We start from the raw sequence: 23586 nt of genomic DNA on the forward strand, positions 1-23586 counted from the left end.
TTACTATAGCAGGTCAGTTAACATGTATTAATTTTTCCTTATAAAAAGAAAAGCATTGAAGCCTCAATGGGAAAAGCAAATATTATAAACAAATAATTAACAAAAGAAAAATGCAGACTTCTTATATAAAGTTGAAAAATGTAATCTCAATAGATTACAAGCATATGGTCCTTGACCTGCAGTAGCATATCCAAAGATCACACTTAAAGCAGTAAAATCTGAATTTACTTACTACCTGCTTTGATAAGAGTAGCTCTTATAGGACACATTTATTAAATACCAACTATACATCAGATACTATGCTGGATCAGTGAAGATGCGTAAGGTTCCTACCCTTGAGTGACTTACCTGCTGCACAAGTAGCAAATTACCGTATCGTTAAGATACAGTAAATACCAAGGGAGATACTATGGAGGGAGAGAAATAAGGCACTACCTGAGCCCTAAGGCGTTTTTTTGGTTGTGGGGGTAGGAGAGGTGGAAGCAGTTGCAGGGCGATCCAGGCCAAAAAGCATCATATGAAAAGATAAAGATGTATAAAAACATGGATTATTTGAGCAGATGTTGCAATCAGTTTGAATTACTGGAGTTTACATTTCAAAAGAGTGATAGAAGATAATGCTGGGAACGTTGGCAAGGGCCAGATCACAGGAAGCTGTTTAAACTATGTGGAGGAGTTTGCAGTTCATCTTGATGAACTCGATTTTAAGTAGAGATGTGACAGGGTAATTTCGACTTAAGTATATTAGTCGAGGTGTCAATTGACATCAAAGAAATGCAGAATAAATCCACCATATGATACCACTACACAGTTATTAGAATGACTGAAATTAAAAAGACTGGCCATACTCAGTGCTGGCAGAAGGTGGAGACACTGGAACTCATACACTGCTGCTGAGGATATAAAGTAGGATAACATCGGAAGAGGTTGGCCATTTCTTAGAAGACTAAATACACATCTTCTATACAAACCAGTCATTTCACTCCTAATTATTCACCCAAGACACATGAAAGCATATTTTTACACATAGACTTGTACCAGAATGCTCACATTACTTTTATCTGTGTTACTTAAAAACTGTAAACAACTCAAATATCCATCAGCAGGTAAATAGATATACATAAATTGTAGTATACTCATACTATGGAATACCAGTCAGCAATAAAAAACAAGAAAGTATTAATATAGGTACAAAATGTATGAATATCTAAATAGACAGACAAAAAAAAGACAAATTTAGGCAGACAAAAAGAGTGCATTTGTATAAAATACATGGAAAATGTAAACTAATCTATAGTCACAGAAAGCAGAGGGATGCTACTTGTGAATGGCATATGTAGGAAAAGGCAAAAAGGAGGGATTACAAATGAGCATAAAGAAACTTCCGGGGTGATGGATATGTTCATTGAGTGTGGTGGTGGTTCCACAGGTGTATACATATCTCCTAAAGCATGTAGTTGTTAAATTGCATGCTATAAACATGGTTTAAATTATAGCATGTTAATTATTCCTCAGTAAAACTGTTTTAAAAGTAGAACAGATATTAAAGGTATTTCGGAGAAGAAATTAGTGAAGCTGTTGATTGATTAGATGCGGTGAGGAAGAAGTCAGGATGATTCTCTAGTTTAGTAAATTGGGTGGGGGGTCATAATACCAACAATAAAAAAGTAAGTTAAGTAATACAGATTTGGGAGTGAGATGATAATTATTTTGATTTGGAATGTTTAGCTTTAAGTACTCAAGGAAAATATAGATGATGGTGTCTCACTTGTTGCATGTGAATTTTTAGGCAAAAATCAGGTCCAAGCATACATACATTTAAGTCATCAATACATTGTCAGTAGATATAAACTTGAGTTTGCCCAGATGGCTAAAACCTGAGATGTGGGCAAAGGAAGGGATATTATAAAACATCAACATTTTAGAAGTGTTCAAAAATAGATCCCGTGGTAGGAGATTGAGAATGAAAGGTAAAAAAAAGCCAGAGAGCTTGACATTGTGGAAGCCAGAAGAAATTTCCTATAAGGAAAGAAATGCTAACAGCATTAAATGCTGCATAAACATGGATTCAGATAAAGATTAAAAGGACTCCACTGGGTTTGGATATAGGGAGGTCCCTGAGGACTTTAGCAAGACCAGAGTTCACAGAGTAATGGGAGGGGAATTGAAATAAGACTCCAGCAATGTGGATCATTGCTCCTTTTCAGTGACCAGATTACTTGTTTTACAGAATTATTCTCAATTAGTTGGCAAGAGCAGTGTCCCTTGAAATTCACGTACAGTCCTTCAGGAGTGTTCCCCATCTTCTTTGAGTCAGTTACAGAACCACAGTCCCTGACACAAGTGTGCCCTATCCCCCAAATGCATCAATAAGGAAGCAAAGTTGAGAACACTCAATTAGATTTTCAGTGGATCAAGAAAGAGAAAAAAAGAGTAATAGCCAAAGTAAAAACACTTAGCTTATAACAACTCTGCATTGATTATAAAATATTTGTTAAGTCCCTACTCTGTCTATTACTTAATAAAATTCTGATTTCCCTACCTACTTATAAATCACATCTGAATCCATCAACTGTGAAATTTTGTGTTAATACCCTACTTTTCTATTCTGTAAAGAAAAGAAATAGGGCATGAAATAAAAGCAAGCATTAGCATTTACTAGCATTTCCTGGTAGAACCCACTTCATCGCTATCACTCATGAAGGATAGAGTAAAGTACTTCCTTTAAGTCAGTAAAAATATGCCATCCTGTCTCTCTGCCAAAGTTACCTTTTGGGACAGTGAATTTCAATTCAATTGTGTTGCTGCTCTTTAATCATTTTTTCTTAGAATGATCTCTAAAAATGCATATATTCATTCATGGATAAGGAGGAAAACTACCTCCAGTCACCAGCTTGCCTGTGATAGAGAGGCAGAATCTCATTTTCAGACACCATTAAAATACCCACCAGGTCTGCAGAAAGAGACTATTTTCATCTTCCAGTCAACAGCCCCATATGAAAATGTCTTTGCAGATCTAGATAAAAAGGAATGTGTATGAAAAAGTCTTGAAAACAGTTTTATAAATCTATTTTCTTTTAGCCCCCAGTCCAGTCAAGGAGATATATGTGTATGAAACTAATTATGTATACAAAAATAATAAAATAGGTGTGTGAAAGTGATTCAATTTTAAAATCTTAACATGCTAACTATATTTAGTAGGACAATTATTTTAGGTATTTTCTTGTTCGCTTTTAAGTCTGGTTTGAAGTGTTCATTGGTTTGTGTATTTGATTTTTGGTCCTTTTTTAATAAGGCAATTGTGTTTGATTTTACTGAAGATAGATCTTTCTGAAATGATAGAGCTATAAACTTCAAGGGAATTTTGGAATTCGATGTTTCTCTGTGTTTTCCAAAGAACACTGATTCTGAAAGATGATGGGTTGAGTGAAAATAATATTTCATGGTCAAATAAATTTGGGAAATACTTTTTGCTCTATGTCCTTCTCTAGGAGCATTGCATTGCATATTAGCATGCCGAAAGATCTGGGCAGTCATAAAATTAAGAAGATAAATGTTTAACTTTGTATAACCCAGTATTTGTCATATTTATTTGAGCCAGGAACATCCAAGAAACCAGCATCCTAAAAAATAAACATTTAGAAATTTCCTTATAACCCATTGGTTCAAATGCCCATTTTCAAACCCTTGCTAATTCGGATCCTACATCAGACAAAGGTTTAGAGGTCAAACCTGTCATCTTAAGGAACTGATGTCAATATGCATCAAGGATGCATATGAAGTAGTTAAAGGCTGGATCTAAGGAACTGTGGTAGAAAAGCATGTAATTCAGAAGAAACCTAGCTTGACCCCTAAGAAGGGAGCGGTAGTGAGGGGGATCAATGAGATAAGGAGTTACTGTCTGCTTTCTAAACAATGTAGTTTGAACAGAGAAGTTCCTCGTCTTTCCTTTTTTCTATCTATTTCTGAATTCTTATCTTCATCACATTAAAAGTACCTTGAGAGACCCAAAAGAAAAGCAAGAAGGCATGACGACTATACCTCTGTCACAACACTTAGCATCCCAGTCTAAAATGTAATTTATAGTGGATCTGGATCCCACAACTTCTGTGTACAACATCCCCTTCCACTTGCATGTACAACCATATTTTACCACAGTAACACTTTGCAGATGAGTCTAAATCCCAGTAGTTTCTGTGGATAGTGAAACTTAAAGAGCCATAAATTAGACGTGCTTCTAATTAATTATCTGATTCCTAATTAGATATCTTTGTTATTTAGCATTTTTTAATCTTGCTTTATTTTCTAACTACTTATCTAGATTATGGAAAACTACATCAAATGGATCTTTGATGTCCATTTATTTTTATCTCTTTTATCTTCATTGGTTTGCCTTCATTGGTGTTCAAGCTATTATTTTCATGCTCTTTGGGGGATAGTTTAATAATGTATTTTATTGATGTTGTTTCTGTAATTATTAAATTGCTAAATATAGTGCAAGTGCTTGAGAAAGTCAATGTTAATTCTTGAATTAAACCAAATTTGTCTTGAAGTATTAATGATGATATAGATGTGGATGATATTGCTCAAATAAAATGTTAAATTTTCTATCTCCTTTATAGCCAATATATCAATTGTAGATATAGATACTAATCAGGAGGAGAACATAGCAACTTCATCTTCTGGAAACAACTTTGGTCTTGATTTGAAAGCAGATGACAAAATATATTTTGGTGGCCTGCCAACGTTGAGAAACTTGAGGTAATTTAGTTTATAGGTAAAGCTAAGGATTAAGTTTTAATTAAATGACCACTTTGCTCACTAGAGTTCTGAAGCTTAATTACAATAGGAATGTCATATAACCCTTGGTTGCAGAAAGGCCTAATCAAAAACATCATGTTGCATGTTAGAACAACACCAGGATTTAGAAACCAAAGGACTAATTTGACATCTTTGTTGAAGAGATGGATTGGAGTCACTGTTTCCTTTATATGCACCTGCTGAAAAGAATTATGAACGTAATTAAAGGTAGAAGCCAGAGTTGAATGTGGATCTTGTAATTGCTGTTCTTCTTGTACATTCACTGGAGATAATGGCACTCTGACATTGCTTAGTGTTCTGAAAATTAGTCAGTGTTCCAGGATGCTATGAGTATAACCTATTTTATTGCTAAGCATTAGCATCATAATGGCGTATTGGAGCTTTCCCATATGCCTAATACAAGAACTATATTAGTTGTTCTCATGCCCATGCCAACATTTTTTTTTAATTTCACATATGCTTTTTAGCTTGCAGTATGGGGAGACACATTTGCTTCTGAATTTAGTTAGTTCAAAAAATAAAGTAACTAAAAAATGTCAGAAAATACTCACGTGCTATGTAGTTAATTTACTGCTCATTATAAAACATAGGATAGTGTATAAGGATGGTACTTGGTGCTCCATAAATGTTAATTAAACTCTAATTAGAGTGGGATTAATTGACTTGGTTAAACCATAAGAGTTTATTACAGGCTACCATGTTTTTAATTTTTTTGTTTTGTTTAATTAGTTTGGTAGTTTTTAAAGGGTATAAAAGTTCTGTCTAGGTTTTCTACTCCAAAAAGACAGATTATGATTGGAAAAATCCCGGAATAACTGAAAAGTGTGATGGTCAGTTATTTTCATATTTCCCAAATGAGCAGTGAAGGTTCACTCTCATTCTATGACAGCTAGTGTGCAGGCTGAAATTTCTTCTCCCCAAATCTAAACTCATAGACGAAGCAACTGTCTAATTATCTGATGAGCTTCATGGTGCAAATAAATTGGCTCTGCATTCATTGTAATGTATTTGTGTTAGAAAAATAAATTTAAAGTGTCAAGTCAGAAAAACATTACAAATCAAATTTGAATAGTACCACAGTTATTACATAGAAATTCATTTACTGGACAGTCATTCACCAAAAGTTTGTTGAGTATCTACTATGTGACAGGCTCCATACTAAATACTAGGAATCCAGTGGTTGTTCAGATCTAAGATTTGCTTTACAAAATCATTAACTCTATATTATTGAGTGAATTAAATACAGCCAAACTAAGGTTATTCAAATCTAGCTTCGTTTATTCTAGTAATGATTTTAGTGATCATAAAATAATTTTTAGGAATTATCTATAAAGGCGTGCCTGTCAAATTCTATAAAATCTTATAAATCTGAATCTGTTAAATGAATCTTTATCAGTAAAATGTTTTTACTTTCATGGTACAGCATTGCATAATTACAGTATAGTATTTCCATAGTGTGGTACATTATTTCAAAACAGCTGTTAGAGATATGTTTGTGATTGATAAAGGAACCAAACATTCATAGTTACCTGCTATTTTGCCTGCAGACAGGTTCTCAATATGACAAAGTGCAAAAGATGTGGTAAACAAATTATTTTTACATGCATTGTTAAGCTCAAGCTCTTTGAGAGGCAATATTTATAAGCCATTCATGAACACTACAGAATAGTGACATTGTACATTTCCCATTTATTAGATTGATAAGAACAAGTACTTTAAATTCATATTAAAGTAAAAATTTTCCAAGTTGATGGTGTGCGCTATGGTCATATTTTGATTCTAATTTTACTGCTGTCAAGGGCATATGTCTATTTTTAGTTCTGTTGGAGCTTTTGCATTTCTTTCCTTTGTAGATCCCTGTGAAATGATCTTTTTAAAGATTTATGATTTAAGTTTATTGTTTTACTAAATGAAAATGTAATTATAAGTAAATTGTTTTTATTTTTGTTTTTTTCCTCTTTCCCGTTACCTAGTATGAAAGCAAGGTAAAATTTAAATTTATGCATGCCTTCTTCGAGTGCATGGGTTGGGTAAATGTGGCTTCTTGGATAAAGCAGCCGTGCAGAAGCAGAGCAACACCAGTACAGCTTTGTTCATAGTATGTTTCACGAGCAAGCCGTGCGCTCTGTGAGAGTTCTCCTGCTGCCCCTTGCTGGCCAACATTCTGCTGCTTACCCACCATCAGTTGGGCTGCAATTTGAGTTGTCTCACCAGGCGTGATGAGATTTGCTCTGCTCACTTGTTCAAACATCTGGGCAGAGTGCCCCTGGTAACCAGCAGCACACACTCAAAAGGCAGCTGGTCAATTTCTGGTACACAGTCTAGTTCTGGGGAACACAGGAAAGTGGACTCTTGGGTTGAACCCCGGGCCCTGGCCTCCCTAGTGCCATGCTGTCTGCTGAAGAATCAAACTGTGCTCTCACATGCTTACCACTGTCTTCTTGCTTTTTGCAGGCCTGCAGATATGCAAACATTTACACAGCCTCTGCACCTCTTGTCCAAGCTGTTTATGTATTGACATGTTTATTTAAAACTAGCTATGGTGCCAGATGAAAGAATCTCTGGAAATACTATATTTAAAATAAGTATTTGCGTTAATAGTAAAGAAGTGTGAGATAGTTCTAGCTTCTCAGGAGCATTTTAATTCTTACTAGCATTAGCATAAAAGCTGTGAGCAATGGGCCTCCATAAATGGCTGACCAAACCTCGAAGATGTGCAGGGCTGGTATCCTTGGGCTAGAGCTAAAGCCTGGTGTTTTGGCATTTCAGAGCCCAGCTGTGCCAGATTTCTGCAAAGAAGATAATAAAGCCAAACTGATCCAAGAAAATTTTAAAACCAAGTCTAGATTTTTAATAGAAGGAATAGAATATACAGAAATGAAAGTAGGGGAAAATAAACCATGAGTTTTATCATGATTCAGTTGTAAGACCACCTGTGCTGTTTGCTGAGATAGCTAAAAAGTGAAGGCTGGTTTTCATGGAAATATATGTTAATAAAACTCTGGGATGGCACTGTGTAGGTTTGTAATTTTGCCTTTGAGTGGTGACCCTCAAGAAACAGAGACCCGTGGTTACCATTGAGTCCGGTCACCTTATGTGACTGTTTATCCCCTGTAATTGTCCTAATACTGAGGTTGCTAAATCGTATTTTAGAATGGTTCTTTGTGTTTCCATGAAACAATGAACTATATAACTTATAGGGGTGATTTACTTTATTAACAAGACCTCTGAAAAAAAATGGTGATAATTCAGTCTTTCCATAAGGAAAATATGGAAGCAAGTGAACACTGTTAATCAAATTCACCATTCTCTTTGCATTATGCAAGAAAAATATAAGCGAAATTCTCGCCCTACAGTTGGACATGTTCTTTATAACAACCAACTGACTGAATGAAAAGAAAACCTTGAGAACAAGGAAAAATTATCAATGAAAATAAAGTAGTTCCAGAAAGGAGTTGGGGGTGGAAACAGACATGAAATAAATCACCTGATATACACTGCCAAGGTCTGATTTGTTTTTCCACTTGTTTTTCCTCATGCCATGTGTTTTTCATTAAGATAAAAAAAGGAACTTGGCATCATGGGACAATGAGGAGAGAATTAATCATCACCCTATCAACTACAATGTATTGATGCCGACTGGACAGTTTTTACCGACGCTGATTAACACCACATAAAGAATTATCTTTTTCACTTCTATATAGTTTCACTATTCAAAATAGTAGCCACAAGTCACAGTAGCTATTTAATTGTAAATTAAATCAAATTAAATAACAATAAATATTCAGTTTCTCATTGAGACAAGCTACATTTCAAGTCCCAATAGCCACGTGTGGCTAGTGACTACTGATTTGAACAGTGCAGAACAGACAATATCCATCATCACAGAAAGTTCTGTGGAACAGCACTGTTATAATTAAAGAAGTATCATCATCACTGACATTCTGATAGCCTTTGTTTGTTGAGCACTTACTGTGTGCAATGCTATTCCTTAATTTATTAAACTTTTGCAACTTGATCATGTAGATACTATGATTATTATTATCGTGCCTATTTCACATATAAGAACACTGAGTCTTGGAGAACTCAGATCACTTGCAACATCTGGACTCAAGGGCAAGGACTTCATTTTCTAATCTGCTGACACACTTGCCCCATTTTGTGAAGTCGTATGCAAAAGTAAACATTCAAGTGTAGATTGAGTATAAAAGTCGTTTTTCAAATTTATTGAAAAAATAAAATGTATGGGTTTTTGCATTTGGTTGCTTTATTTTGTTATTGTTCTCATATAGAATACAGACTTTGGGGTCAATCTGTAAACTAAACTCATCTGTTAAAAAAAAAAAAAAACACATATTTTTATTTCGAGATAGGGATCTCACTCTGTAGCCCAGGCTGGAGTGCAGTGGCATGATCGTTAAGTCCCTGCAGCCTAAGCCTCCTGGGCTCAAAAGATCCTCCCTCCTCAGCATCTGCAAGTAGCTGGGACTCCAAGCACACATCAACATGTCCAGCTACTTTTTTTGGAGGGGAGGGCAAAGACAGGGTCTCACTATGTTACCTCAGGCTGGTCTTGAACTTGTAACCTCAAGCGCTCCTCCCTCTTTGGCCTCCCAAAATGCAGGGATTACAGGCATGAGCCACTACACCCGGCCAGTAAACCTAATTTTTAAACATCTGTTTTTAAACTATGTAATCCAAAGAATGTTTCTTAGACTTTGTTTTACTTAAAAGCCTTAAAAGAGATATGTAATATTATCTTATTTTTCAGCTATCTCTCAAGAAAAAGCCTCAAATAAAAAAAAATTCTTTTTCAAGATAAACATTTTCAGATTTTTTCCTAACTTTTGAGCAAGGTTTTTAAAAACTTTTTGTTATATAGTTTGTTTATGCTGCCTACACAATTATCTTCTCTTTGGTGAAAAAAAATAAAACTTATTTCATTACACATATAAAGCATTAATAAGAAGTCAGTTAATTCCTGTACCTCATGTTTAAATGCTGTGGGTGAGATTATTGTTAAAGGGGAAAAGAAGGACTACAAAAAGACTCCTTCTGCAGGATAACATTCACATCCAGTTAGACTAACCAGTAGATAATGGAAACCAGAGTTTGCTGGGTACACGTGTGCACAGTTTGATAGACATGTGCCTGCATGTGTCTGCTCCATAAGGCTTCCTTCCAGTAGTCAGAGACTACGCTGCCATCACCCTAATGATATTGCTTTTGCTTTCCATTTGACTATTTAATAGGCCAGAAGTAAATTTGAAGAAATATTCCGGCTGTCTCAAAGATATTGAAATTTCAAGAACGCCGTACAATATACTCAGTAGTCCCGATTATGTTGGTGTTACCAAAGGATGTTCCCTGGAGGTTGGTCTGTTTTTGACGGTTCTCTAAACACATTTATATCAGATTTCACTTACTTAGTGTGGCTGCTCCTACAAGGATCAGTCTTTTGTTAATATATTTTACATTTCTACTGATCCTACTCTTAAACGATAAAGCAAGATTAAAGCATTCTATAAATTACCATGATAAAAAATGGGATTATGAAGTCCCAGAATTTTGATCCAATTTTCCAAATGTGTAGCTCTTCATGGCACATATCAGTAATACTAATCTCTTTTCTGTTTTTCTCTTTTTTTCCAACACTACTTTTCCCTTTTCCTCATTTTTGTCATTCATTTTAAATTTATTTTACTTTTATGTGTTGCATATAGCTTTATTAGCAACCTTACATTTTTTTCTGGAACCATTCGAGTTTACACAAGTAGCAAGCAGTAATTTACACCATAACCATTAGTGCATAGTCTGTTGTCTACAACCTTGAAGTCTAGCCCCCTTGTCTTTGAAATAATGTAGACTGGGACCTGTGGCAACCAACTCTGCAAAGACTTGTGTTTGACATGCCTGCAAAGTCCTTTGTTAGCTGATATCCTCAGTAACTCTTCTTTGATGCTAAAGCATCCTGGCATTCCCCATTTTCATTTAACTATTCGGCACTGTTTGTTCAGTTGACACTGACCCATATGTGAGAAAGACCCCGGCCGTAGCTCTACTCTCTTAAAATATCGATAAGCAAGAGTCAATGGTCAACAGCAAATATTAGCAAGAATTTTATAGAAACTCAATAATGATGAGCTTGTTTTTAAAATGAAAATGTTAAATATGTCATTCTCATACATTTTTAATTATCCTACTGTAATACAATTATTCATTTTGGCTGCCTCTTCTAATTAAAATTATCTTAAACCACTCCAATAGAATAAGGGAAATGAAGGGAAAATGTGGGTAAAGAAAAAAGTAAGTCCACCACTTGAATGTTGAGGTTTAAAGACTGGAACAGAACTTTCAAGATCTTCATTGTTCACAGCTACAGGCCCCAATTTGGAATTGGCCATAGACACCCACTCTGAGAAGCCTAGGAATAAGAAAAGGGAAAATACATTAAGAACTAAAACTGTAAGGACCCATATTGGCTTCTTAAAGGAAGTTTTACTGAGAATTTTAATCTTCAAAGCCTAACTCTCATTCACATTCAAAAGATATATACATGAGGATGGAAACTGTCCGGAAAATGAATAGCCTCTGCACGTGGAAATTACGATTCCGTAAAGGCATTTTGCAGTAACCAGGAATTATTTTGCAACTAAAATATGAGGCAGAAATTTGATGTGGATAAATATTGAAAAGTCTGCACAGTAGTTTTATCTGAACTATCTAAAACTCCATGATTTGAAAATTGGAATAGAAAACAGATTATACATTTTACCAGCTCGTGTGTCATTTAACTGGTCTTGAAACACTGTGGGAGGAAAATAGCCTACATTAAAGGATTCTTTGCTTTTACTCCTACAAAATCTAGGACTTTAAAAATGAATATTTTAAGCACTTTAAATTCCTAACTACATGGGCTTGCTTAAATAAATACTAGCAGATTCATACAGTGGAAAGTCCTCCTGCCATTAAAAGTGATGATCTACATTTACTGAGAGAGTGATATCCTCCACATATGTAAGAAAAAAAAGACATTAGGAATGAACGTGTCTATCAAGATTCATTTGAAGTGTAGGGAGGAGGAGAGAGGAAGAGGGCAAGGTTATGAAAGAGTGAATGAATGAATGAATGAATGAATTATAGAAAGCTCTATGCTTCTGCACAGCTTTGAGGAGACTGAGATGGGGAGCTGATTTTCTCCCTTTTGCACCTTATTTACATTTCTACTTGAAATGTAACTGTTTTAATTTTATACTCAGCAAGGACAATGGTACTACTTTAATTTTAAGAAAAAACTAGACTATGTGGTGTTTGGTTTATTTATTTTTAAGGTTTGGTCTTATCACTGGGGAAAAATGCAGACATAGATAATGGTCATACCCATCTGTAAAACATAAACAATTAAGTGATAGAGTTTATTCAAGAGATATTAATTATAGTGTTTTCAAGGGAAACTTAGGGAGATTGATAGACATGTAACCGCTTGTGTGTCAGTTTGGCTTAAATCTTTGGTTTAAACAAACAAAAACAAAAGTTATCTAACAGTGATAATCTTCTATATTTAAAATCAAAAGTTCTGGAATAAAAGTAGATGCTATAATTCTGATTTTAACACAAACTGCTTAGAAGATTTGAAGTTATCATATAACTAGAAATAATATTTCTTCAACTGCTCTTAAGCTTTCCATTAACTGTGGGTTTTCCTGCTTTCTAAAACTATGATCTATTTCATAATCACATTAAGTGCATCGAGGAGGGTGAGTGAATGGAGAATTTATTTAAATTTTTATTTCTAATGGTGTCTACTCTTCTTTTTCTTTACTCACAGAATGTTTACACAGTTAGCTTTCCTAAGCCTGGTTTTGTGGAGCTCTCCCCTGTGCCAATTGATGTAGGAACAGAAATCAACCTGTCCTTCAGCACCAAGAATGAGTCTGGCATCATTCTTCTGGGAAGTGGAGGGACACCAGCACCACCTAGGAGAAAACGAAGGCAGACTGGACAGGTACCTTCACACCTAGCTGATAATGCATTTTCCCTAATGTTTATATAAAACAGTTAACTTGCTTTTATATTTCTAGTTTTGCATCATTTATTTCTGCTCTTGTCTTGGCTAGCAAGGACTGAACATTCCATTTTTCCATGCTGGCCTCCTATTTCACTCGCATCATCTCCCCAGGACAATTGTCTTCTCTAGGATGTTCCTGTTGATCAATTGCAGGTGCAAAGTCACACTCATATCTGCACCTATATTTCCTATGCATTTAACACATGCATATGTAAAGAGGACAACTTAAAACATATTCACATTATCTTAATTTCTACTGTCTCCAGTCCAACTCCTTACAAAATCTGTAGATATTTACCTACGGTCCCTTAAATTTAAATTCCTCTAAGATCAGTTTCCCAGTTGCACTAGCTGAAGTGATAGTCTGTTGGGCCTGACTCATCCCATCCTCTCTGGACACAAAGAAGGGCAGAAAATGGACCTGGGAGAAAGCAAGAAGAACACAACCAACACAGACAGGCACAATTGTAGCCCAATAGCATTCAAGGATGTTAAAGCCTAAAGAATAACAACCGGCCAGGTGTAGAGACCCATGTCTGTAATCCCAGCACTTTGGGAGGCCAAAGCAGGAGGATCGCTTGAGCCCAGGAGTTTGAAACTAGGCTGGGCAACATGATAAGACCCTATCTCTACAAAAATGTTTAAAAATTAACTGGGCATGGTGGCGTACGACTGTGGTCCCAGCTATTCAGGATTGCTATTCAGCTATTCACGCCACCACACTGTAGCCTGGATGACAGAGTGAGACTGTCTCAAAACATTTTTTTAAAAAGAGTATCAATTTTGCAAGGACATAAACTTTAGTATTTATATCCCCTGTCCATTTGATTCTGTTAAAAGTAATCCCTCCAATGCCCAGATTTAAGCATCATACCTCTTATTGCCTTGGTATTCTTTAATACCTTCAATCACATTTTTTAAAATGTAATTTTGCATTTAACCTAGTTTTTCTCAGTGAAAGGGTTCATAGGAATTATTTTATCTGCCATGACCAAAAGAACAGAATACTTTATAAATATGTCCTTAAGTATGCACATACCGTTGTAAACCAGATCATGTTATTTGTGATTATGTGTTTTAAAAATCAATTTTAGCATGTGACATTTATTGATCATATCATGTAACAAATCTTATTTATTTTTCTAAAAAATACAAAGCTCACACAAAATATTCGCAAATAGAACCCAAAGATGTATAACCACGAGTAACTTGGATTATTTCAGGAATGCAGAAGTGGTTTAATATTAGAAAATCTGAAAATCGTCCAGGCACAGTGGCTCACACCTGTAATCCCAGCACTTTGGGAGGCCGAGATGGGTGGATCACAAGGTCAGGATTTTGAGACCAGCCCGGCCAACATAGTGAAACCCTGTCTCTACTAAGAATACAAAAAAAAATTAGCTGGGCATGGTGGCAGTCGCCTGTAATCCCAGCTACTTGGGAGGCTGAGGCAGGAGAATTGCTTGAACCTGGGAGGCCTAGGTTGCAGTGAGCCGAGATTGCGCCATTGCACTCCAGCCTGTGCGACAATGCGAGACTCTGACTTAAAAAAAAAAAAAAAGAAAGAAAATCGAAATATCATATAATCTTGTCAATAGATAGTAAAACGTGGTAAAATTTAACAGTCATTCATGATTTTAAAAAAATACTTAAGTAAACTAAGAGGAAGGAACTTCCTTAGCCATCTATTAAAAAAAACTATAACAAGTATTCCTGATTTAAAAAAAAAGACATTATAAACATTTGCTATAAAATCAAGCCCAAGAAACGAATGACTATTTTAACTGCACTGATCTTAGCATAGTAAGAAAAGAACAAGTAAATATAGCACAAGAACAATAAGAACAAATATATAATTTAAGAATCATCATAACAAAATAGGCACAAAGCCCATACGGAGAAAATTATAAAATTTCATTGAATGATATCAAAGTAGTTCTCAATGATTATAGTCAATAAATTGGTATAGTCAACATGTTAATGAAGATAGTAAAGACTCAATATTAAAAATATGTCATTTCTCCCCAAAATGATATGTAGATTCAATTATAATAAAATATCACCTTATTTTTCTGTGAATCATGACAGCTTATTCTAAAATTTGTATCAAGGATGAAATTCCTAGAAGAGAAGGATAATGTAGGTGGGGCTGTTCCACCAGATAGCAGCACATTGAAAGGTAGAGTTTTGTATGGTGGAACTATCATGTTAATTCATGTATAACTGTGCAAACAGGAAAGAATTGAGAACACTGAAAATACACAAGCACAGATGGAAACAACACTTGACAATAAGTGGCATTGCATTTCATTAAAAAAAAAACATTGAACTGTTCAGTGAATGACTTCAGGGTAATTAGTTATTCATATGGAAAAAATGAAACTAAATTTCTTTTTCATATCAAACCAAAAAATAAGTTCACAATAAATTAAAGTCTTAAATATGGAAGGACAAAAATCTTTAAAATTCTTAGAAGAAAATATACCAGGATAACTTTTGACCTTCAGGAAAAGAAGACTTAATCGAACAAAACAAGATTATAAGTGGAACTGCATTAAAATTAAACTCTTTGGTCATCAAACAACACAAAACACAAGCCTCGGTCTGGAAATGTACAGTATGTATAATCTACAAGGAATACAGTCCTTGTCCCCAAAAGGGGAAAAGCTCATTGCAGTTTTTAATAGGATATCAAAACATACTGGTTGCTATAGTATTAGAAAGAACAGTATTGGAAAGATGTGAATCAAAGAGTGCCTTTGATCACTGCTGGTAGAAAACGTAAATTTCTAAAGCAACTTTGGAAAACAGTTTGGCACTGTCTTCTAAAGTTGAACATTTGCATACTCTCTACAAGCCAGCAATTCCACTCCTGGGTACAGACCCAAGTTTTTGCACATGTGCATAATAAGACTTGTACAAGAATGTTTATAGAAGTGTTCTTTATAATAGCAGAGAAACTAGAAACAACCCAAATATTCATCAGCTGGAGAACAGAGAGGCAAACTGTGGCACTTTTGCATAACGGGATATCAAGCAATAAGAAAAAGGAATAAATTATAACTCAACATAACAACATAATAAATAGAAAATAAATAAAAATGAAAAATGTGCTATATGATACCATTTTTGTAGATTTGTTATACAAGTAGCACTAAACAACATATTGTTAACAGACACGTGAATTTCAAAAAAAAAATTTTTTTTAAGTAAGGTAATGATAAACATAAAATCCACACTTGTGGTTACCTCTGAGATGGAGAAGCAAGGAGATAGTATTAGAAAGAAACTCATAAGAGATGCAATGGTATTGTTTCTGAAATTTGGTGGTAGATTTACAGGTATTCATTTTATTGTACAGTGTTAATGCAGATTCAGCATTTACATGTATATCACTCATATTGTGAAGAATATATCAAATAGTCATAATAAAAATATTTTTGAAGAGTAGGAGAAAAGTGTTATTTTATTTCATTTCTTACTACACATAATAAGCACTAAATAAATATAAAACACAAATGCCCTCTTAAATTATTTTCTTTATCTTGAAAAATAAACTTTTTTCTCACTATTGCAAATGATAAGCTAGTTATAATAAGAAGACCAGATCAAATATTCTGAAATAGATTTCCACTAAAGGATACTTGATTCCTTCATCATTGCCAGATTTTTAAACACTACCTACTGGCTCCAAATTTCTCCCCCTCAAGACGAAAGAATGAATGTGAATCACCAGCTTTCAGGATAGTGCCTAAAATAAAACAGATTCCTATTACAACAATTACAATAAGAAAACACTAAGTACTATAGTATAAAGTAAGTTAAAATGACATTTTAATGTTTTAACATTTTAATAACTCATATCTAGTTTATAAAATATCATATATGCTATCTGAAGGAGGACCCAATGTTAAATAGTGTAAATCTGTTAGACATAATTAGATTTACATTCAGTGCTGGTTAAATTGACATGTTTCATACTTCAAAGCTAACAGTTTTGATACCTATAGAGTTATTTGTGATTCCGTTCTGCTAAATGGGTTTGATATGTCGAACAATCCATGAGCTAAGGAATTTTTAATTGAGTGAGTAGTTTGTGATTTCCCTTTGACAGATGGTGAGCACTTATCCAGATCCTCAAAATGTTTTGTGGAGGACATGTAACGACATACATGATTTAGTAAATTACTGGAACATGATGATGTTTGATGGAAACTGTCTCTACCACCACAGATGACTCATGGAGAACTGAGCCATCACTGTGCGTCAGGTGCTCCCATACTCCACAAGAAAGGGAGAGCACGTGGCATCAGCTCTAGGGACAAGGACTGCATTTAGGCTCCCTGGGGTTCATGATGGGATATCAAAACCACACTGGTTGCTATAGTAACAGCAGCAAGAAGAAAGCAGGCATGTTTGTGGATGAAAATTTATCTTCCTTCTTTCTAAATGTGGGAGGCAGGTTACATGTTTGTGATAGCAATCTATTCCACCAGCTCAGAGAACAAATTGAAGTCTAAATACTCAGAATGCCACAAGGTTGAGAGTCAGTCCTGATTCTCAGAAGCTAGCTATCCACTTGTGAATATAAAGGACAGGGATTTTGTTGACACACTTTGTCTCCTGATGGGTTTTGTAAGTTAGAGGACCAACGCAAGCACAGCTGTTACTTTCAGCATCACAAATCTGCTTTGCAGAGAACTGCTATATTAATATATCCACTTTCCAGATCATCTCACAAGCATAAATGGTAACTTATTAGAAAGATATTTCCAGCTGTTTTCAAAACCATTTGAGAAAAGTCTTAATTTCTCAGGTAAGTTCTCAGAGCAGATGAACCTGTGGTTCTGCTAGGGAATCTCTAAAGCTAAGTCATAAATGAGACTTCTGTTTAATCTTCAATAACCACTTGCTTTTGCAGGCCTATTATGCAATACTCCTCAACAGGGGCCGTCTGGAAGTGCATCTCTCCACAGGGGCACGAACAATGAGGAAAATTGTAGTCAGACCAGAGCCGAATCTGTTTCATGATGGAAGAGAACATTCCGTTCATGTAGAGCGAACTAGAGGGTAACAATAGCACTAAAATATTTATTATTGTAACTCAGGTGAACTTCCTTTGCTAGCACCAGTATCCATCAGTATCTGCCTGAACCTCTGTGTGTGTGTACCTACCATGCCTTGCAAAAGGATACAGTAGCTTAATTCCCTCTTCTTTACTTTTCATACTTCCGGAACCTCATTTGCCTCGGCCCTTAGGAGTTCCACCCTTAACATTTCTATTTGTGCAGTTATCTCTACCTTTGGAAAAACCAAATGCATTTTCTGAAGGTATAAATAAGAAAAATCTCTCTCTCTGCCCCTCCTCAAATAAGGTACGCACACAGCGAAACACACAAAACAGCTCCACTGGAACCAGCAGGCTTTGGCGGCTGCTGTCTCGTTCAGGTTCCAAAGTGGTTATGGCAGCTGCTTAGCTATCACAGATACGGAGTATGGCAGCAGCTGCAGGACCTACTGAGCCTATTAAGTGCACATTTTGTCCCTGTCCCCCTTCCCAAGATTTGCAGGGTACCTGCAGAGTGGCTTCCTGAGGGAACAGAATCAAGGGAGGGGAGGAAAATGACTGCCGCCCTGAGATTGGTCACCTTTCTACAAATCTACCAGAGCACTTGCCCCCAGCCCTGGGCCTGGGAATTGGCTTCACTCATGCACAAACTGATGATTTTCTTTAGAATCCTGCGATACTTTATACTTACTTTATTAGGAAAGTCATCTGTATTTTTCACCAAAATACTGTATGACAACTCAGAGAGATACTTAGTTTAGAAGAACAATTAGAGAAAAAGGAAACAGAAACCCAGAGACTTCAGGGGCTTCAGACCTCCAAGCCAGCAATCCATTTATCAGACTGAAGACATAGAAAAGAACTGGAAATCCAATTTGATGAGGTGTCAAAACACAGAGGATACTTTTAAATGTAACGAGTATGAATATGTAGCAGTAGTTCGGCCAAGCTGATACTATCCTGCAGTGAAAGACCTACATTTACTAATTACCCTCTTGTGGAAAACATTTAGATAAGTAATAAAGATTTCTTACCTTCTAAGTAAATAGCAAAGCTTTCCTCAGATTTTATTATTATTACTATTATTATTATTATTATTATTATTATTTAGAGGATTAGGCTTTAAGTTGAATTGATACTAAGCATTCATGCAGAATGGCTACTGAGATGTTTAGAAACCATGATTGAGACAAATGAGGGATCAATATTTGGGCAAACTAAGAACTTTTACTAATCTAATAGCCAGATATTGCAGACTTGGTCTGTGAGGAGAAATGCAAACTGAATGCTCTCATTTGAATCTTAGAATGTTTTAGAATCCTGGTTTTACATGTCTTCTAGATTAGATGCTAGACACTTTGACAAACTTTAATCCTTTTCATTGTGGAAAGGACTTTTTAAAAGATTTAAACTTTAGTCAGGCACGGTGGCTCACTCCTGTAATCACAGCATTTTGGGAGGCCGAGGCAGGTGGGTCATGAGGTCAGGAGTTCGAGACCAGCCTGGCCAACATGGTGAAATCCCGTCTCTACTAAACATGCAAAAAAAAATTAGCCAGACATAGTAGTGAGCCCCTGTTATCACAGCTACTCTGGAGACTGAGGCAGGAGAATTGCTTAAACCCGGGGGACAGAGGTTGCAGTGAGCTGAGATCGCACCACTGCACTCCAGCCTAGGCAACAGAGCAAGACTCCATCTAGGACTCCATCTCGGAAGAAACAAAACAAAACAAAAAAACCACACACACACATTTAAATGTTAAAGAATTTCAATAAATAACTGCAGATTTGAGAAATCAGTTGACCAAAATCACTCAAAATGTGTTATTTTGTTGAGAAAGAATTCTGGAATTCCCAAATGCATTACACTGTTGTACCAAAGTGTCCTCTTAACAGGTGCTTCTTCAAGAAGGGCATTTTATTATGCCAACTTCACAGCTGTTGACCATCAATCCAACCTTTATTTGATTAAGTTCAGTATATGGTACATCACTGGAAACTGGTCATTTAGTTAATTGGCCATATAAACAAACAGTTTTGCCATTCATTGTTAATTACAGGATAATATATTAGATATATTAGTGTGTAGTCACTGAACTCTGTGCCAAAACAAGAACACATTTGCTACCATAATGGCTTATTTGGCACTCTAAGGTTAAAATGCCATCTACTCTATAAGCAAGTGCCACATTAAACTGATTAACCAGAGATCACGAGTGACCATGAGAACTTCACCCAGAAACATTTTTTAATGCTTTATATGCCTATTCTATGGCATGATTTGTGTAACATACTAGACAAAGATGATTTGTTTTAATTGTTCTAAATGTATGTGAGATCTGTAATAACATCCTTTCATCACAGATGAGAAAATATTAACTAACTTGCTCAAAATCATATACTACAAATAACAGGGTCAGGTATTAAATGAGACATATTTGACTCAAATACCTCCATCTGTGCACAGCCAATAGATTATTCTTACATTTTTGTGTGACTATAAATGTTTATATTACTTAATGTTGATTATGATATATGATTATTAATTTTGAGATATTTGCTTTATCCCAACACTTTTCAGACTATGCATGTCAATCATCATTTCTTTTCCTAAAATCCTGGACAAAATGATAGCTTTAATACCACCTCACAAAATAATTGGATTTTTACCAAATTGGGGGCCAAGCTTCTCAAGAAGCTCTTTCTCCTTGCCCTCTGCCTCTCTTTACTCCACCTCCCTCATTCTCTCTCCCTTCCACCCCTTCGTCTGGAAAAATTTCCCTTCAGTCACTTTGGTATCTAATTTCTTGGCACTCCAGTGACCTCTGCCTCCTATATCTGCTTTGTCCTCTGATCCTTCTCCTGGTGTCTGCCTTGGTGGCCAGTAGTTCTCACTGGACAAAAACATCAAACCCTAAGAGCCTGAAGTAGTTACTTAAGCAAATAGGACAAGCAAATGAGCTGAGTTTTTCTTCTGGGAAAGCTTTCTTCACACAGGTACAGAAATAGGCTAAAGGTCACAAAGTAGGGTGAGATATTTTAGGAGTCACTTGGGGTTTCCAGAATGAGATAAAGATTTTAACACTGAAACCTAAATATTTTCTTTCTTAACATCCAAAGTATGTTCAAACAGAAAAAAAGATTAGATTTTATTTATTATGTAAATAACAAATGCTAGGACACTTATTTCTCTTAATATCTTCTTCCAAGTATGCAATCCAACTGATATGCTTTTTAAAAAAAATCTTAAACCCATATTCCAAACAAATAAGAAACAGGGTATAAGTAATAAGATAATTATGAAACTCTAAGAATTGGCCATTGAAACTGTAAGAAAATAAATAAATAAAGCTGACCTATTATAATCCTAAAGTAATACAAAGTTTAATGTACCTTTTTGCACATAGTAGGCCTCAGTAAAAAGCTGTTAAATAAATACTTTTAAAAATGGAAAACACACCAGAATCATAATGGACTTATTGACAATGTCCTTCTCAATGAAAACGAAATAAATGATCTAGATTTGGTGCTCCTAAAAGGTAAAATATGAGCAGGATTTAGCTATAGTTTTCTAGCAATGCCCTATTAAGTAATACAGCTTCAGGGGAATCCCTTAATTAATATTTTCCGCTGTTTGAAGTAGGCATTTTTATCTCCATCTTATAAATGAATGAAATGGACCTGAGCGTGATTAAATAACTTGCCCAAGGTCACACAGCTAGTAAGCTTCCACACTAGTACTTAATTCCAGTATGTTCCTCCTGAAAGCCCACACTCATTCTCCGTCACCACCCTGTGAACTGGTTAAAAAAAAAAAAAAAAGGGTCACTATGATGGTCCTTGTGGCAGAACCACACTACAAAGAGAGGCTACACCATAAAGAGGAAGGCCTCTAGCTTTGTAAAATTCTAATCAAGAACAGAGATTTACTCTCCTTGGACAATCTTTAATAGAGGCTTATATCCCTCATTAAAACCCTTAGGATCCCTGTGATATCATGTTGCTAAGAGGCTGCTTTCAGCTAAAGGGGAAAAAGGGTGTGGGGGAGGGGTTTCCCAATGAGTCACACATACCCGGAAGTGAGTGGTTTTCTGAAATTCTCGTCTCAGAAAACCACCGACACTCTTAGCAAGGAAGCTGAACCTTCTGGGTTTTGCCAACACATTTTTCCATAGTTTGGTAAAGAAAGAAACCTCAAAAGTATGTCATTTTACGCTATTTTCTCTTTGAAACTAAATTTTACTGGTAGCTTCTTCACCCCCTTAACGGTGACATTTTGAGCCACAGCAAAATCCATTTTTTGTCCCTTTCTCTTACTTTTGAATTCTCTTGCTTGTAAAGTGCCAATTCGGAGCATCTTTACCCTGGCTTATTGTTTTTTCCAGTTCTACATGTGGTTTTTCTTCATAAAATCAAGTAAGAGGGCACTTTAGGACTGAGGTTTCCACCCAAGTACTTTGGTTTTCTCTCCACATATAAAGTAAGCTTTCAGTAATCCATTCATGATCCTCAGGCTAGTGACTAATGCTTATGACTAATAGCACCGTGATGACTGTTAAGACCGAAACTCAAAACTTGCTTCCGGAACAAAAGAGAAAATGCCTTTGGTCATTTTCATCAGAACTCTTTGTCCCCTTCTGATTCTTGGCCCAGAGTTCCAAGGATTGTTGTAAATAAGTAGCATGAGGTTCTCAATTAGCAGTGTGTGAGTTATCTCTCATAAGCAAATTAGGGAAATTAATGAAACAGCCACTAAGGAAAATCATTGCAAGGAACAATTAGCAGGGTGTTCTTGCCTGCCTCTTCTATTCAAAAGCCATCAGCCACATTCTTTATAAAATGTGCTTTAAGTGTTTGCTGTTGATTCCTGCAATCTAAGCTCTCAGGAGGATGGTTTGTTCCCCAGCAAGAAGATAATAGACAGCACAACCCAAGAAAGACCCCACGCTATGCTAAACCCGCCGACCCTTATACAATTAGACATTACTGCACAGTACAGAAGCCTCAGTTGTCACAACCTCATGTGTTGGGCTGCACAGTGCTGTTGTCAACTCCGCCAGAGGCTAATGCTGCAGTGCACCATGACCTGGTTTCAGTAAACTTTCAGGGAGAGTGAACAAGGGTGTCATGGGACGAGATCCTGAGAACTGCGTTTGCTTAGTGTAGAATTCCCAACCATCCAATTTTGGCTCCCTTAAAAGCTATGGTTGAGAGGGGTGAAGGGTGGCAGGAAAGAATTTGATTTCCAACTGTATTGAATGAGATGTGATTTATACTTAATTTTAATATTTTATCAGCATCTTTACAGTTCAAGTCGATGAAAACAGAAGATATATGCAAAACCTGACAGTTGAACAGCCTCTTGAAGTTAAAAAGCTTTTCGTTGGAGGTGCTCCGTCTGAATTTCAACCTTCCCCACTCAGAAATATTCCTCCTTTTGAAGGCTGTGTGTGGAATCTTGTTATTAACTCTGTGTAAGTGGATCTCCTCATTACTACTACTAATTCTTATTTTTATTTTTCGGTATCAGGGTCCCAATGCATCTACATTGTCTACAGCTATGCAGGGGAGGAGGGAAACAATGAGGATCTTCAATTTAGACTGAGAAAAGCACACTGATGGACTTAAAA

At 35.9% G+C, this 23586-nt stretch overlaps 1 protein-coding gene across 1 annotated transcript in view; it reads left to right on the forward strand.

Moving 5' to 3' along the window:
- Positions 1-23586, forward strand: part of LAMA2 (laminin subunit alpha 2) — a 611116-nt gene that overhangs the window by 564843 nt on the left and 22687 nt on the right. The window contains exons 52-56 of the mRNA XM_015137479.3: positions 4623-4761; positions 10074-10194; positions 12650-12826; positions 17811-17959; positions 23254-23430. Coding sequence (XP_014992965.3) covers positions 4623-4761; positions 10074-10194; positions 12650-12826; positions 17811-17959; positions 23254-23430 — 763 coding nt within the window. The remainder of the gene's footprint in view (positions 1-4622; positions 4762-10073; positions 10195-12649; positions 12827-17810; positions 17960-23253; positions 23431-23586) is intronic.

The sequence above is a fragment of the Macaca mulatta genome, chromosome 4 (assembly GCF_049350105.2).
Source record: "Macaca mulatta isolate MMU2019108-1 chromosome 4, T2T-MMU8v2.0, whole genome shotgun sequence".
In the NCBI taxonomy this organism is placed as follows: Eukaryota; Metazoa; Chordata; class Mammalia; order Primates; family Cercopithecidae; genus Macaca; species Macaca mulatta.